The following is a 17,753-nucleotide window of genomic DNA, read 5'->3' on the forward strand; positions in this document are numbered from 1 at the left end:
TATACTCTTATAAAAATTCAGATGGGCATGGTTTTTCTCATTATATAAGTATCGGAAATATGATGGATGCTATAACATAAATCTGCCGTCAGGAGGCGAGTTGTAGTAAACCATTTAGCATTTCAGAAAATATGGAATCTACCAAACAACATGTCAAAAATTATATTTGTAGCCTATTATCATTTAAAAGTTATTTTCATTTTAAATTAACCGCTTTTTCTTACTATTTCAAGAAAGACAACAAGTAAAACAAAATAATTTCATAATGTATTCTGTAATTAACAGTGTTGAGAAATTTATCACTTCCGGTTATGCTTCACTACATGTGAAGGCAAATTTACAATGTTGTTTATCATACAATATACAGCGGTCATCAAAGAAATTCTGGTTGTGTTCTTTACTAATGTTACTTTAAAGACACAACTAAAGCTAAGTTTGTGTCACAGAGATTTAAACTATCATTTGAAATTAGCGTTTTGACTGAAAAGTATCGCTTCGTACAAATTACTACAATCAAGAAATAACAACTGAAGAAAGCAGACTTGTTTATAGTGTTATCCCACAGAGAATGAATGTTTACTACTTACATTGTATATGTAGGTCAGAGTTTATACACCACACTGTTACAAACTTGGTATAAAGTTTCAGCAGGGTAATTAAAAGTAACAAATGTAACCTTGACATGAGGATGAAGACAAAAAACAGACAGTCAGAGGCCTTTTCATAGCCAAAGCTGAAGTAATACAAAATACTTCTCCCAGTTAAAAGTGGTCGGTTTAACAACATGATTCCCTTTTTTAGCTCACCTGTCCCAAAGGGCCAAGTGAGCTTTTCTCATCACTTGTCGTCCGTCGTCCGTCGTCGTCGTCGTCGTCGTCGTCGTCATTCGTTAGCTTTTACAAAAATCTTCTCCTCTGAAACTACTAAGCCAAACTTATTCAAACTTAGCCACAATCATAATTGGGGTATCTAGTTTAAAAAATGTGTGGCATGACCCGCAAAACCAACTAAGATGGCCGCCCTGGCTAAAAATAGAACATAGGGGTAAAATGCAGTTTTTGGCTTATAACTCAAAAACCAAAGCATGGAGTTAAATTGATTATCAGGTCAAGTTCTATATGCCCTGAAATTTGCAGATGAATGGGACAACCCTTTGTTGGGTAGCTGTCTCTGAATTGGTAATTTTAGGGAAATTTTGCTGTTTTTGGTTATTATCTTGAATATTATTATAGATAGAGATAAAGTGCAAACAGTAATTATGTTCAGCAAAGTAAGATTTAAAAATAAGTCAACATGACCAAAATTGTCATTTGACCCCTTTAGGAGTTATTGCCCTTTAAAGTAAATTTTTATCCATTTTTTGTAAATTTTATATATCTTTTACAAAAATCTTCTCCTCTGAAACTGCTGGGCCAAATTATTCAAAACTTGCCCACAATTATCATTGGGGTATTTAGTTTAAAAAAATGTGTGGCGTGACCCGCTAAACCAACGAAAATGGCCGCCATTACTAAAAATCGAACATAAGGGTGAAATGCAGCTTTTGGCTAATAACTCAAAAACCAAAGCATTTAAAGCAAATCTGACAGGCAGTGAAATTTTTTACCAGGTCAAGATCTATCTGCCCCGAAATTTTCAGATGAATCAGAGAACCCGTTGTTGGGTTCCTGCCCCTGAATTGGTAATTTTAAGAAAATTTTGCTGTTTTTGGTCATTTTCTTGAATATTATTATAGATAGAGATAAACTGTAAACAGCAATAATGTTTAGCAAAGTAGGATTTACAAATAAGTCAACATGACCAAAATGGTCAATTGACCCCCTAAGGAGTTATTGTCCTTTATAGTCAATTTTAAACAATTTGTATAAAATTTGTAAATAGTTACTTACATTTTCCACAGAAACTACTGGGCCAAGTTCATCATAGATAGAGATAATTGTAGCAGCAAGAATGTTCAGTAAAGTAAAATGTACAAACACATCACCATCACCAAAACACAATTTTGTCATGAATCCATCTGCTTCCTTTGTTTAATATTTACATAGAACAAGGTGAGCGACACAGGCTCTTTAATGCCTCTATTTTTTTTTTATTAAATGTGGAATAAAAGAACATTCATAAAATAGGATATTTTTATTTTTTGGAAAGGGGGAGAGTCAATGACTCAATTTTAAATTAGTATTTGTTCAAGTGTTAACTGAGTTCCATGTACATGTACATTTTGTAAGTGACCAATAGCTTTTTTTAAAAGTTGCTGGTCCCAGTGAATGAAGTCATTACAGTTAGCCTGTTTAGTTAAATTTTTAATTTTAATTTTATTAATATTAATTTAACCTTAATATTTGAAATATCCTAATAGGAAGATTTGGAATGATTGCCGTTTGTCCTGATTCACGTTCGCCCTAGTTCCTGTTCGCCCAGGGTCCATTTGCCCTGATTTTTTTTTCCAAAATGTTTTCTAGTTGTTATGTTCATGGTTATTATGTGAACAGATTATGTTGAAAATCTGTTGAAAGATTACAAAAGATACGGGCAATCTACAGACCCCTCGGATAGTTTTTGCGAGATTTCTTAAAATCATATGAAACTACAAATTGAAGAAAAAAATTCAATATGTTTTATTTACTTAAATAGCTAAGTTGTTACAGTACCTCTATTATAAAAAAAAGTGTACATTAACTTTCTTGTTACAGAAAATCCGCTATCTTATCAAAGTCGTTAGAAATGTACTGCTATTGAATTTACTAATTCGTCGATATTTTTCATAATGCAGTGACCTTAACTACGAGACCTCTCGCTACTCCATGTACTCCTTACAGCAAAACAATTATATTTACCTGTGCACAATATTTTATCCAAAGTTATATTTTCTGATATTGTTTTACATCTCCTATCTTTTTTTATTAATTTTGTATTTACATTGTGTCAAAGATCACATTTATTCGTTCAGTGTATGTTTACTTGTTTTAGTAAATATGTCTTTTGACTGAGTTAAACCATTTCAATTGATATTTTATAGCGTGTCTTGCTATGTTGTGATGTTACATTCAGGTTGAGGTGAAGGTTGGCACCTGTTGAAACGTTAAACCCGTTACATTTGTTAGCATCTGTCCTGAGTCAGGAACCTGTTATTCAGTAGTTGTCATTTGTTGATGTGGTTCATAAGTGTTTCTCCTTTTTTATATAGATTAGACTGTTGGTTTGCCTTTTTGAATGGTTTTACAATAGTCATTTTTGGGGCCTTTTATAGCTTGCTGTAAGGTGTGATCCAACATTGAAGGCTCCGTGTTGAAGGCCCGTACTTTGACCAATAATGGTTTACGTTTTTCAAATTGTGACCTGGACGGAGAGTTGTCTCATTGGCACTCATACCACATCTTCTTATATCTATTTATCACATACCTTCGGGGTTAATTGTTTTCTTGTTGCTGAACCTGTTGGTACTTTAGATCAGATGCAGTTGTATATTTTGTGCTTCAGGTGTTAAGTCCATACACTGTACAATCAAGCAGATATACAATGGGTGTGGTGGGGTTCGTGTTTCTCAGTCATTAGTTATATGCTTTGTTTTGTGTTTGTGTACTGTTGTTTGTCTGTTTGTCTTTTTCTTTTTTAGCAATGGCGTTGTCAATTTATTTTCTACTTATGAGTTTGGATGTTCCTTTTGATATCTTTCGCCTCTTTTTTAAAAGATTACGCAGGTCAATTGACATATTTAACTGTACGTAATAGGGGAGAAATCGTTACTGTACATTCTTCAACAGTAAACAGGTAGCTGTCAAATATTTAAAGCTGTATAAATCGCTGCTATTGTGATACAAACAAACACTGTAAAAGCATTACCAACAACATCAAATTCTCATAACGGAAACACAACAACAGCAACACCATGCAGACTTGACATAAAAGAACCTACGACTAGTTCAAAATAAAAAAATAAAAAAGGCTGAGATTGAGTATGTAAAACATATTCATCATGTTCATATGGAGGTTAAATAATCAATTTACCTTTGTCATGTGTCTTGGTACAATCTATATGCGAGGATATTTTCAAGGCATACATGTAGTTTATATTTAGATGACAGAAATACATTGTTTACTACGTTAATTATCAATTCAAAATAGATTACTCAACAATGAGAGCATTTTGAAATACAAATTCTGAATTTTAATGTGCGTATTGTTATGCGTTTACTTTTCTGCATTGGCTAGAGGTATAGGGGGAGGGTTGAGATATCACAAACATGTTTAACCCCGCTGCATTTTTGCGCCTGTCCCAAGTCAGGAGCCTCTGGCCTTTGTTAGTCTTGTATTATTTAACTTTTAGTTTCTTGTGTACAATTTGGAGTTTAGTATGGGGTTCATTATCACTGAACCAGTATATATTTGTTTAGGGGCCAGCTGAAAGACGCCTCCGGGTGCGATAATTTCTCGTTGCATTGAAGACCTGTTGGTGACCTTCTGCTGTTGTCTCCTCTATGGTCGGGTTGTTGTCTCTTTGGCACATTCCCCATTTCCATTCTAAATTTTAAATATTATTTGACACAACGAGTTTGAGTTATCGTTCTTTGGGCCTAAAGTGAAAATAATACGCATGATAACATTTTCTGTACACGGAACCAGTTTTAATTATAAAATGTAAGTTAAGTATGTCCGTATCTACAAATACTCTAATGTGATTGGTCAATTAGATCGTCTGTTCTTCATTCACACGTTAATATAAATTTGAGGTTTTGAAAACCTAGATGTTCTTGAAAGTAAACAGTTGCGGTTTTGTAAAATTAAATTACACTTAAAGCAAGCTACACCCAACTTTATTGCATATGGTGAGCTATGAATATTTCCTATATCACTACAAATAAAGAAACATATGATAAATGTTTGGTGTAGTTACAGAAAATGAAACAAAATTTTACACATTTTTATATAAATTGAGACATATTGACTACACAGCTTATGGTTATGAATCTAGTTGGGTAAAAAAAATTAAACAATATATATATTTTGGATGATTGTGGCATGTCAAATATTTGGCAAAACCAAACTGTGTTTTTCGTCAATATGGATTTTAAAGTGTGTTGAACAGAACAGAACAGAAGTGAACAGAAACTTGAGGATCAATTTATACAATTTTTGTATTCAGAAATGTTCAAATCTTTTAAGGCATTATGCTATAGATTATTCAAAACTCATTTTCTTTTTGAAAAATATATTCTAGAGTTTTCACTCTAATTTATGTACAATGCACATCCCTCGTAAATTTACATGTATTAGTCACCAATTTTTAGTCGAGGCCAGGAGATGGCGCAATTTGCCAAAAATCGAAAGATAGACAATCTCTGTGACTCGATATATACTGTGACGAATATCTCTATATGATTTCATGTAGCTACTTTGATAATGCCAGAAAAAAACTGAAAGAAAATAACATGTATTTATTGATGATGTATCAATTGAATCGAAACCGTATTTTGTCGAAAATGATAACAATAACGATACCAGTTTCACTTCACTAGAAGCGCCTTACTTATTCTAACTTTATTTACTTTTAATTTGATTATTTTCATTTCTTTTAAGCAAACACAAGAGAAAAAAAATATTTGTTTGTATATCATCATCGTGTAGAATCATGTAAAAGATTTCCATTCCTTCCGGAAAGGAAGGGATCTACTTGATCACGTTGATGTATAATAACTCTTTAAAACACTTGATAGTAACTTGAGATAGTATTTCCATTATTATAGAAGTGTGTGTACTTTCTGACGACATAAATATTGATTTATATAATTGATGTAAAAGGCTGTTAAGACATTGTTTTGGTAAGTAAGGTGACTTTTTTTTTTATGTATTTGACATATACAATGAACATTGTATAATGTGTCATATTATTTGAATAAGTTGTCATAAAACACTATTTAATCTAGAATATATAATGTATATAAAGCCATTGTTTCAAATAGGCAAGTAGTTATTGAAACGCAGCAGCTGCAGAATTTTATGGGCACAATGGCAAATTTACTAACTTTAACAAATATAATACGTTAACGCCACATGATTCTCAGTTTTTGAAAATAAATACATATTTGATAGGGATTGAAGTAAAGAGAAACACACCCTGTTTGAATTATTCAAACGTTAGTTCCTACATGGTCCGTATTCCGTCTCTGATCTCATTTTACAGACAAAAATCATGTTACAACACCAGAAATATATGCAAAGTAGCACTTTAAATAACATCGTCCGCATGAACACGTCAAAGTATGGTAATGGTAATTAACAATAGGTTTTTTAGGGTTAGAGGTCAAAATAGAAAAACTGAGGTCAAATATTTTAGGTAGAATTTATAATGATTTTTTAAATCAATTGATTTGTTTAATTCGCCTGTGTAAAAAAAGGCATAATAAAATTAATATCACATTATACTATTTTTGTAATTGTATCCTATATACTATGGTCTTATTTTGATGATTACAAACAAAATTTATTACTAATGCCCAATTTTGAATGTTATTTTTATTTCTCTCGAAATTAAAGTCCTTCAAATATATGCTAATTTAAATGAAATTCTAACATTACCCCAAACACACAAAAGTTGTACAAACTGTATTTGCTTATATATTTTCGAGATTTTCAAAAATGAACAAATTGAATGTTTTTTATTTATTCATTTTCGAAAATAATCTGAGGTTTTAGTGAGTTGCTTATATATATATATATATATCAATTATTGGCGTAAAAGTCAGCATTTCGTGCGTAAAAATGACCACCAAAGTAGGCACGGGGTTTAACTATGCATTTCCCTGCATACTTAAACTGTAGCGATATATTTCCAGTGGCGTAGCTGGGTAATTTTTACGTGTACGCCCGAACCTTGCCGAGGAATATGAAGGTCCCAACTGCTCAATATTAAAGCACCTGCTGGTAGTTGGTTCGAACGGGAAAGTTATCGAGAATGTACAATAATGATTCCTGTCAGTAAAAAATTCATTGATAGCAACATACTTTTGAATCTATATGGTTTGTTTTTTTGGTTAAATTTTGTAATATGTTAACTTATTCATCGTGTAATGCGGGGTTCACACATTGCCGATTATTGCTCCCGTTTGAGATCAGACTGCGATACGAAACGAAAAGTGAAAAAGTCGGATTACTATCCTCAATTATCTTGAATGTCCTATCATTGGCTGAACGCAGTCGTTTAATTTCGTAACAGATTCCTACGGGTCGGGTAGGGTCCGAGTAGTTCGGCAAAGTACCCGGACAGTTTGCAATTGGTGCGTCCCGTAATATTCAGGGGAACCCAGCCGATTTAGTCTAGTCGGATTACAATCGTGCCTTTTGTCGTGACAAATTCTGCTGTATCGGATCAAAATCTTAACAATAATCTGTGTATTCTGGACGGTGTCCTGTGGAACGGGAATGATCTGGATAAATTTTTCATTGCGTGTTTAACTGCCGATTGAATCAAGATTGCATCCAGATCTTGTGAAGAGTGCGAATCGTTTTTGCCGAAACCGTCCCGGAACAGTCCCGTTATTAATACGAAATTCGTCAATGATACCCACGTCAGAGTCTCGACAATACGACTGAGACCAGACAAGCCGTTCGCAATGCAACAGAGCGGACCTTAGGGAGTTACCATATGATTTTTCTGGGGGGACTAGGATGAAATTTGAAAAAAATAGGCAGGACAGAAGTTTTGAGTAAAAAAAGGCAGGATGAGACACTTGCAAAAAAAAAAGTCAAGACAACAATTTAGGTAGGAGAAATTGGGGTAAAAAAAAAGGCAGGACAGAGATTACAGCTAAAAAAAAATGCAGGACAACATTTTTCAATCTTGCCCCCCCTAAAAATCAAATGGTAGCTTCCTTATTACGATAACGTTCCGACAGTACCTGCTCATCCCGATTATGTCGACAGTTTTCGAACTTCCGTCAGTGTCGGTTCACTGTCTGGTCACTGTCTGATCTCTGTCGGATTAAATTCGGTAGGATCGGGACGCAGTCGTTACATACTCGGTCGAATTTTACCTGGCGAAAGATACGAATTTGATAAGAAGCGGAGTTAGAACGGGATTATCGGTATAAATTCGCTTGGAAACGGTTGAATATCGACGCTTCCTGAACAATATCTGATTGTTGTCGTGATTAAATTATTTGTTTTATAAATTTTAATTAAAGTTTGAATTTTCATTCAGGATTCACAGGATCTTGATCAGACTTTTGACAAATTGTTATCGGGAATGGTCCTGTCAAGGACGGCAGTAAAAATCGTGAATATGTGACCCCAGCTTTACAAAATGGCAGCTAGCCTAACGATCATTGGTTTTAGAGAAAACGTCCAAACCAATATTACTTTTAAATAAGTTTAAATAACTTTAAATAAAGGGTGCTGTGAGTGAGCATACAATCGACAAAAGCACCTTTTAATGAACACGGAAAAAAAATATTTCTAAGAGGAGCAATATGAAAAGATTCTGAAACACCTAGGATTTCTTCCCACAAAAAGTGAATCAATTTATCATTCCATAAAGGGATTTCAAAAGAAATCTAAAATTGATCTGGAATATTTCACGACAATATATGAAGGTTTTATAAATTGAGTAATCCATGTAAAATAATTAATTGCATAAAGAAGAGTCCAGCTATATCTCAATCAGAAAAGAACAAAAAAATGAAAAAAACAAATGCTTTCACAATTTTAGCTTTAGACATTAATCAGAAAAAGCTTCCTCTGCATTTTTATGAAATTCGATGAAGGTTCGACAAGTAGTTAATGTAATTGAGAAATAACAAAATACGACCACTTATAATGACTTAGTAATTACAGAAAGAAATTCATGTTGTCCTAAAAATGCGGGATAATTAAAGATATAATTGCATAACTATATTGCTCAGAATACCCTTTCGATCATAAACAGTTTCTGTCCAACTTTCGTAAAATTTCACGGAGAGACATTCAAAAGACTTTATCCACATTCGGAACCTAAATATTGACGCCGCTTTGTCTCGCTTTTGGGACATAAATAACAGTCTTGACAAAATTACAAACATTATATCGAATCTGAGCAGATAATGAATTGCTTTAAATATTAGAAAAGAACGTAGAATTCATAGTAGATACAGACTATTACAACAGATTAGAACAAATATATTAAATGATCTATTTGAGTAAATTTAGTACCTTTTTATTCATAATTACAATCCATTGAAAAAAGAAGCACAAGGCTGATGTGGTTTTGACCAGGTTTTCTTATTCTATGTCGATTTTTTTTTTTCAAAATTCAAGTGTACGCCCGGGCGTTTTGACGTAAACGTAGCTACGCGCATGGTATTTCACTTGACCCCTATATTTCATCTTTTAGTACTGTGATTTTTTTTATGTTATAAAGTCAACCTGTAGCTTTGCTATATAAAATGATAGAGTCTGAAGCGAGATGATGTATCATATACTCTTGTTTTGTACATTTTCAAGACAAAATATTCATCTCAAACACACCCTAACATAAAAAAAGGTGCACTCGATTTTCTCTTTTCAATACAATTGTTTCCCATTTTTTAGAATATTTTCTGGAGTTTCATAATCGAAGGACAGACATGGAAATAACTGACTGAACTAATAGATTGATATGTTATAAAAACAATATTAATTTTAAGTCAGTTAATGTTGAAGGCCAGTTTCTCAGCCTCATACAAGAAAAAAGTGTATTTGTCATGTGATGTTTTAAAATTAAGTGTCCTTAACCTCAGACATATAATGTCCAATAAAATCTAAGTATGATGTATACAAGCTGAAGCCCCGCCTATCTTAATTACCATGCTTGAGCAATCACTGATACAAACAAAGCAAGCAAGCCAAACAAAGATTTGTCTTGCTAGCATTAATGTAAAAGCTGTAACGCACTTCCTAAACTCCTACAACAAGTTCGTCATACGCACTTTACAAATTTTAAAAGGTAGAATTATGTAGAATGAACATGAAACAGATGCTTAGCTTAGTATAACACAAATTGAAGCATACGGCACAGATTTTTTTTTCGGGGTTCGTATGGATAGTTCCTAGCGGATCTAGAAATTTTCATAAAGTAAGGGCCCGCTCTTCGCTCTTCTCCCATTGCTAAATAAATTGCTAAAAACTGGTTGAAATCTAATTTAAATTAAAATTTGAAATTTTAATACAAGTATATCCCAAGTGCATAAGTCATTATTCGCCGCATTAAGCAAACCTATAAAACTTGATACATTACCCCAAAAAATGATAGAAAACTGTTCTTTTGACCTTTAGCATGTCATAATTTATCTATTCCACTGATCTAAATGCTAAATTGTGCAAACATTGTAATTTCAAGTTAAATTTGAAAGTATGAATGAAGAATTGCCAAAAAAGGCAAAAATAGCCAGATTGTCATATCTTAAGGCCTGTAATTTGACTCCGTCCGGGAAGTTTTACACTCCTACCTAGGAGTCTACTCCCGTATTCGGAAGAAGAAGAAGATATGCAAAGTCAAAGTGGGACTATTTTATTTATTAAGGACTACTTTTCTATGACAAAAGATGATTGGTTGTTTTGGTAGAGGTTGACCTTTACCAAAAATCAGGGGCACATAATCAGATAACAATGGACGCAATGGAAGACATTCTCCGGAAACATTTTGATTACCGAAATCGAAATTCCTCAGGCTCAGTTTTAGGAAGTCTGTTTTCGAGCATAGAAATAAAAACTTGCGATGCTGCTTATCCGGTATCATTTTCAGACGTAGACATCAAATATGACGTAGGACTAGGGGTGCCTTTTGCATGGTTCTGGTGCGACGCCATTGTAGAAGTTGTGGAAAATTTATACCGTGAAAACAAGAAATTTAATGGTTCAAGAGACCGTATAGTTGGACTTTTACGAGAATTTTTAAGAGATGGTAAGTTAATAGACACGAAAGTTTTTATAGAACTTCAGTAAAGACACTAGTTAATCATGACATACATATAACATGTAGAGTGACCGGACGTGGAGTCGTACACTTTTGAGACATTTATAGGCCCAGTGATTTTATTTGATCATGTGTTGGTAAATGGACGGGTATTTTATGATTTGGTTTTGGTTTTGGTTTTTAAATATGGGGACTGGCATTTCTTACTGCAAGCTGATTTATTGAACCCTAGAAATCCTGAAAAAAAAGGGCGTTGAGTCGTACACCCGGAAAATATTGCTCTTCACGTATTAAACCTATGATAAATAAACATTTTTGCCTTTCAAAAGGTTTATTTTGCCTCAGATTTAACAGTATAGTGTAAATAATTACGGTAAAATAATATAAATAACCACAAATAAAAGTAAGTACGCATGCACCTAAATTGGAAAAATAGGAAAACACAGTTTTCTCCCAAAAACAACAAAGAGGGCAACGTTATATTGAAGAAACTTGATGCAATTGATAAATGTTGTAAGACAAACAAATTTAAGTAGTTACTGAATAAAGAATTGTGATTTTGCACGTGCTATTTTACTGGTTTGTTTGATTTCGTTTACCAGGAAATAATGCAAAAATGGCAATCTGGCTTGTTTTTCTGACACCAGTAAGCAAACCAGCAGACAAAAACTGGTCAGTTGTGATGAGGCGATTTTAAAAATTATTACTATATGAGAAGTGCCGATTTTAGCCTGCAGATGGCCATATCTTATTTATGTTTTGTTGTATAATTTCAAAACGAGGCACACGTGACATATAAAACTATGACCCTTTACAACTCTTCATAATACTCTATTGCTCAAATACAAAAGTTTTATCTTTGACAACTCAGTTAAGGGGTCAATTGCTAACAGTTTTTAAGTGTACGACTCCACGTACAGTTACTCTATAATTTTTTATGGGGCGGGGGGGGGGGGGGGGGGGGGTACCTTGCATAACCAAAATAACCCAAAATAAATCAGGGGTCCCACTGCAGAGAGTAAACCTGATATTGAATGCGGAACCACCGCAATAAATACTCGCCTTAAACATTTTAGTGGCAACAAGGTCATCTGGGGTTCCTATTACTGTCAAATAATGTACATGTATGCAAGGACTTTTTAATGTTTCACCGACTTTAAATTTACTTCCTTGATGTATGGTATTGAAAAGTAAGGCTGAAGGGGTCATTGTCATCCTGGGTACTATATCTAAGTACCCTGGGTACTATTTGAATGTATAACTGTACCCTGGGTAACTAAAATTGTTATAAACGTACCCAGGGTACTATAGTTGAATTTACACCTGGAATTCGGCTCCGAATGACCCCAAGAATTGTCTTCGAATAACCTTTTGATGTCACTCGACAATCACTTTTAAATTATGGCGTCAAACGGTTTATTTTGTGACGCAAAATTTTGCAGAATCCTGTATGATTTTGTGCAATGGTGGACGAAAGTGTAAATACGTCTATTATAGGAATGTTCGCCATGACGTCACAGGTCACCTGTGTTTTTGTTTTGGTGGGCAAAAAATGCATAAAGATGCGGGTATTAACTTTAAATCGTCATACATTTGTAACTTTTTTATTATTCAAGATAATTATAAATTTCTTTTGGTTCTTAAAATCATTTTGAAAGCTCTTAGTAATGGTAAACTTTTGGAATAAATATTCAGTTATCTGGTGTATGTAAATGTAGGTTCATTTTCAAACTTTTCCAAACTACATGGATGAATTTTCAAAATTCAATAATAAATTCATTTTTCCACCGATGAAAATAAAACTTTCTAAAAAAAAATTCTAGCCAGCCCTGAATGCAATATTTCAATATATTTACTAGATGGCTATATAAATTTGGGGAAATATTAGCCAGCCCTGCCAAAAATTAGCCAGTCATGGACTGGCGGTCGGGCTGCTATTTCCAACTCTGATTTAAAATTAAATTTACAGACCAAAAATCGATCTAGAAATAACAAAGCAATTAAAGTTTGAAAATTGGGATTTTTATCTAGTAATTGGCCATTGTTTATTAGTCTGTTTACTTGCCAACCAAAATGACACTAAATGAGATGCAAATTAGTGAATATGACATCACTAATGAGATTTGTGAACATTCCTATAATGTATATCCAGGCTTTCCGCTGGCCTGCGCCATTTGCGCATTTGGCGATAAATCTATTAATTTGGCGCAAAAATATTTACTTTGGCGCAGAAATGTGGCGCAAAAGATTTCTGGTCATTCTAATCTGTTGTTGCGAACATCGATGTCATTTTCTAGTTCGTTACTTCGGAACATGCATGTTGCGGTATTCAGAAGTTATCGGATGTTACTCATCAACTAAGCATGTAACAGGAAATCGATGATCAGCTTTTTATACGACCGCAAAAATTTTTATTTTTTGGTCGTATATTGCTATCACGTTGGCGTCGTCGTCGTCGTCGTCGTCGTCGTCCGAATACTTTTAGTTTTCGCACTCTAACTTTAGTAAAAGTGAATAGAAATCAATGAAATTTTAACACAAGGTTTATGACCACAAAAGGAAGGTTGGGATTGATTTTGGGAGTTTTGGTCCCAACATTTTAGGAATTAGGGGCCAAAAAGGGCCCAAATAAGCATTTTCTTGGTTTTCGCACTATAACTTTAGTTTAAGCGAATAGAAATCTATGAAATTTTGACACAAGGTTTATGACCACAAAAGGAAGGTTGGGATTGATTTTGGGAGTTTTGGTTCCAACAGTTTAGGAATTAAGGGCAAAAAAAGGGCCTAAATAAGCATTATTCTTGGTTTTCGCACAATAACTTTAGTATAAGTAAATAGAAATCAATGAAATTTTAACACAAGGTTTATGACCACAAAAGGAAGGGTGGGATTGATTTTTGGAGTTGAGGTCACAACAGTTTATGAATTAGGGGCCAAAAAGGGGCCCAAATAAGCATTATTCTTGGTTTTCGCACAATAACTTTAGCATAAATAAATAGAAATCTATGAAATTTAAACACAAGGTTTATGACCATAAAAGGAAGGTTGGGTTTGATTTTGGGAGTTTTGGTCCTAACAGTTTAGGAATAAGGGGCCCAAAGGGTCCAAAATTGAACTTTGTGTGATTTCATCAAAAATTGAATAATTGGGGTTCTTTGATATGCCGAATCTAACTATGTATGTAGATTCTTAATTTTTGGTCCCGTTTTCAAATTGGTCTACATTAAGGTCCAAAGGGTCCAAAATTAAACTTAGTTTGATTTTAACAAAAATTGAATCCTTGGGGTTCTTTGATATGCTGAATTTAAAAATGTACTTAGATTTTTAATTATTAGCCTAGTTTTCAAGTTGGTCCAAATGGGGGTCCAAAATTAAACTTTGTTTCAACGAAATTTTTATTCAAAGATGGTAAAAGATTCAAAAGCATCTAAAGATTTGTGGAAATGTATTCACAGTCTTAACCCATCCCAACAAGAAAAGCCATATGAACTTTTAAATGAAGATGGTATTAAAACTAATAATGTCAGGGACATTTGTAATGTTTTTAATAAGTTTTTTACATCTTGTGTTGAAAACCTGAGGACTGACAGATGTATGAGCAAAAATAATGATTATGCAAAATTAAATAATTTTGTACAAAAGAAATTTACTAAGTCAGAACAAGTAAAATTTTCAATTCCACCAGTCACAATAAATGGTCTATTTAATGAGATGATCAAACTTGACATTAATAAATCCACCGGATCTGATAACATAGGACCAAAAATTTTAAAATTGAGTGCTCCTTTCATAACTTCATCTTTAACTTACATTTTTAATAGAATAATAGACACAAGTACATTTCCCTGTGTTTTAAAGAATGCAAGAGTAACCCCTGTTTTTAAAGCTGGTGAAAAATTCATGGCAACAAATTATAGACCAATTTCTGTACTTCCAGTTTTATCAAAACTTTTAGAAAAGCATGTTTCAAAACATTTGTTTGACTATCTTAAAAGATTAGATCTTTTACACCCAGCACAGTCTGGGTTTCGACAAGAACACTCTTGCCAAACTGCCCTTATCAATATCATAGATAAATGGATACAGGATATGAATGATGGTAATATCAACTTAGCAGTCCTGTTGGATTTTAAGAAAGCTTTTGATGTAGTAGATCATGATATCCTCTGTAAAAAAACTTGAAATTTATGGATTTGATAATACTGCTGTTTCTTTTTTTCAATCGTATTTGAATGAAAGAACTCAACAGGTACAAATTGGTAATGCTCATTCTGAAAAACTTCATATCAAGTATGGTGTTCCCCAAGGCTCCATATTAGGCCCCCTTCTGTTTATATTATACATCAACGACCTTCCTATTTATATGAAAAATTGTTGCACTGATTTATATGCCGATGATTCAACCTTACATCTTTCTGGTAATTGTTATCAAACTCTTCAGTCAAAGGTACAAGAAGATTTACATGGTGTAGAGGCATGGTGCAATGATAACAATATGTTCATCAATAAAAATAAAACAAAATATATGATTATTGGAACGAAGCAAAGAGCAATGCCACATTACAATGAGAGTTGTTTAACTATTAACAATCAAGTGATACAATCTTCCACATGCGAAAGTCTTTTAGGCATTAAAATTGACCCTTCCCTCACATGGACAACCCAAATTGACTTGATCTGCTCAAAAATATCATCTAGACTATATCTACTATTAAAGATTAAAAAATTTCTAAATCTAGACTGCAGAAAATTATTCTATAATGGTTATATCTTGCCACTTATTGATTATTGTTGTATAGTGTGGAGTAGTTGTAGCAGTGAGGGTTTAAAAAGGATATTAAAATTACAAAAGAGGGCTGCTAGATTAATACTAGAAACAGACCCATTCGCTCCTTCTGCACCCTTATTCAAACACTTAAACTGGATGACAGTTGAACAGAGAATAAAATATCATAAGTTAGTGATGACATTTAAGTGTATTAATAATGATGCCCCATCATATCTAACTAACAAGTTTCATTATGTTTCAGACAGAAATCCGTACCCCTTGAGAAATGCTGTTCAAGGAAACCTCATACTCCCTAAACCAAAAACAGAATTATTCAAAAAATCTTTTATGTATTCTGGACCATTCTTGTGGAATAATTTGCCAATACCGTTAAGAAATATTACAAATATTAATTCTTTCAAATACAAAATAACAGATCATTTATTGAAATCAACCTAGCTGTATAAATAATATAAAAAACTGATCATGTCATCATGTTTATTTTTTCATAACATTTTATCAAGTTGTATTGAACATTATTATCACACTTGACTTTTTATGCTAATGTATGTATGCAATGTACTAGTATATGTTTGTGTTTCGTTTGATTTTTCATTACGAGGGCCTCAGGGAAGATTAGTTATATAGCTAACTGTGTAACCCTCTTAAAATAAAGTATTGTTGTTGTTGTTGTTGTTGTTATTTCATCAAAAATTGAATAAATGGGTTCTTTGATATGCCAAATCTAACTGTGTATGTAGATTCTTAATTTTTGGTCCAGTTTTCAAATTGGTCTACATTAAGGTCCAAAGGGTCCAAAATTAAACTAAGTTTGATTTCAACAAAAATTAAATTCTTGGGCTTATTTGATATGCTTTATCTAAATATGTACTTTGATTTTTGATTATGGGCCCAGTTTTCAAGTTGGTCCAAATCAGGATTCCATATCAAATATTGTGCAATAGCAAGAAATTTTCAATTGCACAGTATTGCACAATAGCAAGAAATATCTAATTGCACAATATTGTGCAATAGCAATTAATTTTCAATTGGAGTTATCTTTCTTTGTATAGAATAGTAGTTGATAATATATGTTGGAAATTTGCCAGACATGACTATGATGTCATTTTCTATTTTTATTTGCCAATAACTTTATGTAAATAACTTCATTGGAAATTTGCCAATATAAAATGTTGCTGATGAAGCTTTTTTTCCTTATCTTATCTAAAATGTTTTTAGATAGTGTATGTTGGACATTTGCCAGACATGACTATGATGTCATTTTCTATTTTTATTTGCCAATAACTTTATGTAAATAACTTCATTGGAAATTTGCCAATATAAAATGTTTCTGATGAAGTTTTTTTTTATTGTTTTATACAATAAACAATGTATATTCACTTTTACTACCAACCAATCTTTACCATTCAGTGATAACAAGCACTTTATTTTACATTTTAATATTTTATGATGTATTTAAAAGAGTAGTTAATGTTGCAAACTCCATTAGAAATTTGAATTGATATCAGTTTCGGTAAAAGGGAAACGGGGATGTGAAAAAAAAGGGGGGGGGGGGGTTAAATTTTTCTCATTTCAGATTTCATAATTAATAAAAAGAAAATTTCTTCAAACATTTTTTTGAGAGGATTAATATTCAACAGCATAGTGAATTGCTCAAAGGCAAAAAAAAACTTTTAAGTTCATTAGACCACATTCATTCTGTGTCAGAAACCTATGCTGTGTCAACTATTTAATTTTAGATTTAAAAAGTTTGAAGAAGAAATCTTTAATTGATTTGTAAAATCTTGACATTTGTTTTGTGTAAAAAAAAACCATGTATTGTCAAAAATTTGATCACAATCCAAATTCAGAGCTGTATCACGCTTGAATGTTTTGTCCATACTTGCCCCAACTGTTCAGGGTTCGACCTCTGCGGTCGTATAGATTGGTCTTAGTGTGTACATGTCTGTCTGGTACAGTTTACCTGTCATTGACCTCATTTCATGGTTCAGCGATCAACGTTAAGTTTTCGTGATTAAGTCCATTTCTCTAAATTAATAC

General features: G+C 33.0%; 1 protein-coding gene across 1 annotated transcript in view; it reads left to right on the forward strand.

The window, feature by feature from the left end:
• Positions 1 to 10,568: 10,568 nt before the first annotated feature.
• LOC134691043 (uncharacterized) overlaps positions 10,569 to 17,753 on the forward strand; it is a 35,082-nt gene continuing 27,897 nt past the window's right edge. Inside the window, exon 1 of the mRNA XM_063551237.1 lies at positions 10,569 to 10,912. Coding sequence (XP_063407307.1) covers positions 10,618 to 10,912 — 295 coding nt within the window. The 5' untranslated portion in view covers positions 10,569 to 10,617. The remainder of the gene's footprint in view (positions 10,913 to 17,753) is intronic.

This window comes from Mytilus trossulus, chromosome 11 (assembly GCF_036588685.1).
Source record: "Mytilus trossulus isolate FHL-02 chromosome 11, PNRI_Mtr1.1.1.hap1, whole genome shotgun sequence".
Taxonomy (NCBI): Eukaryota; Metazoa; Mollusca; class Bivalvia; order Mytilida; family Mytilidae; genus Mytilus; species Mytilus trossulus.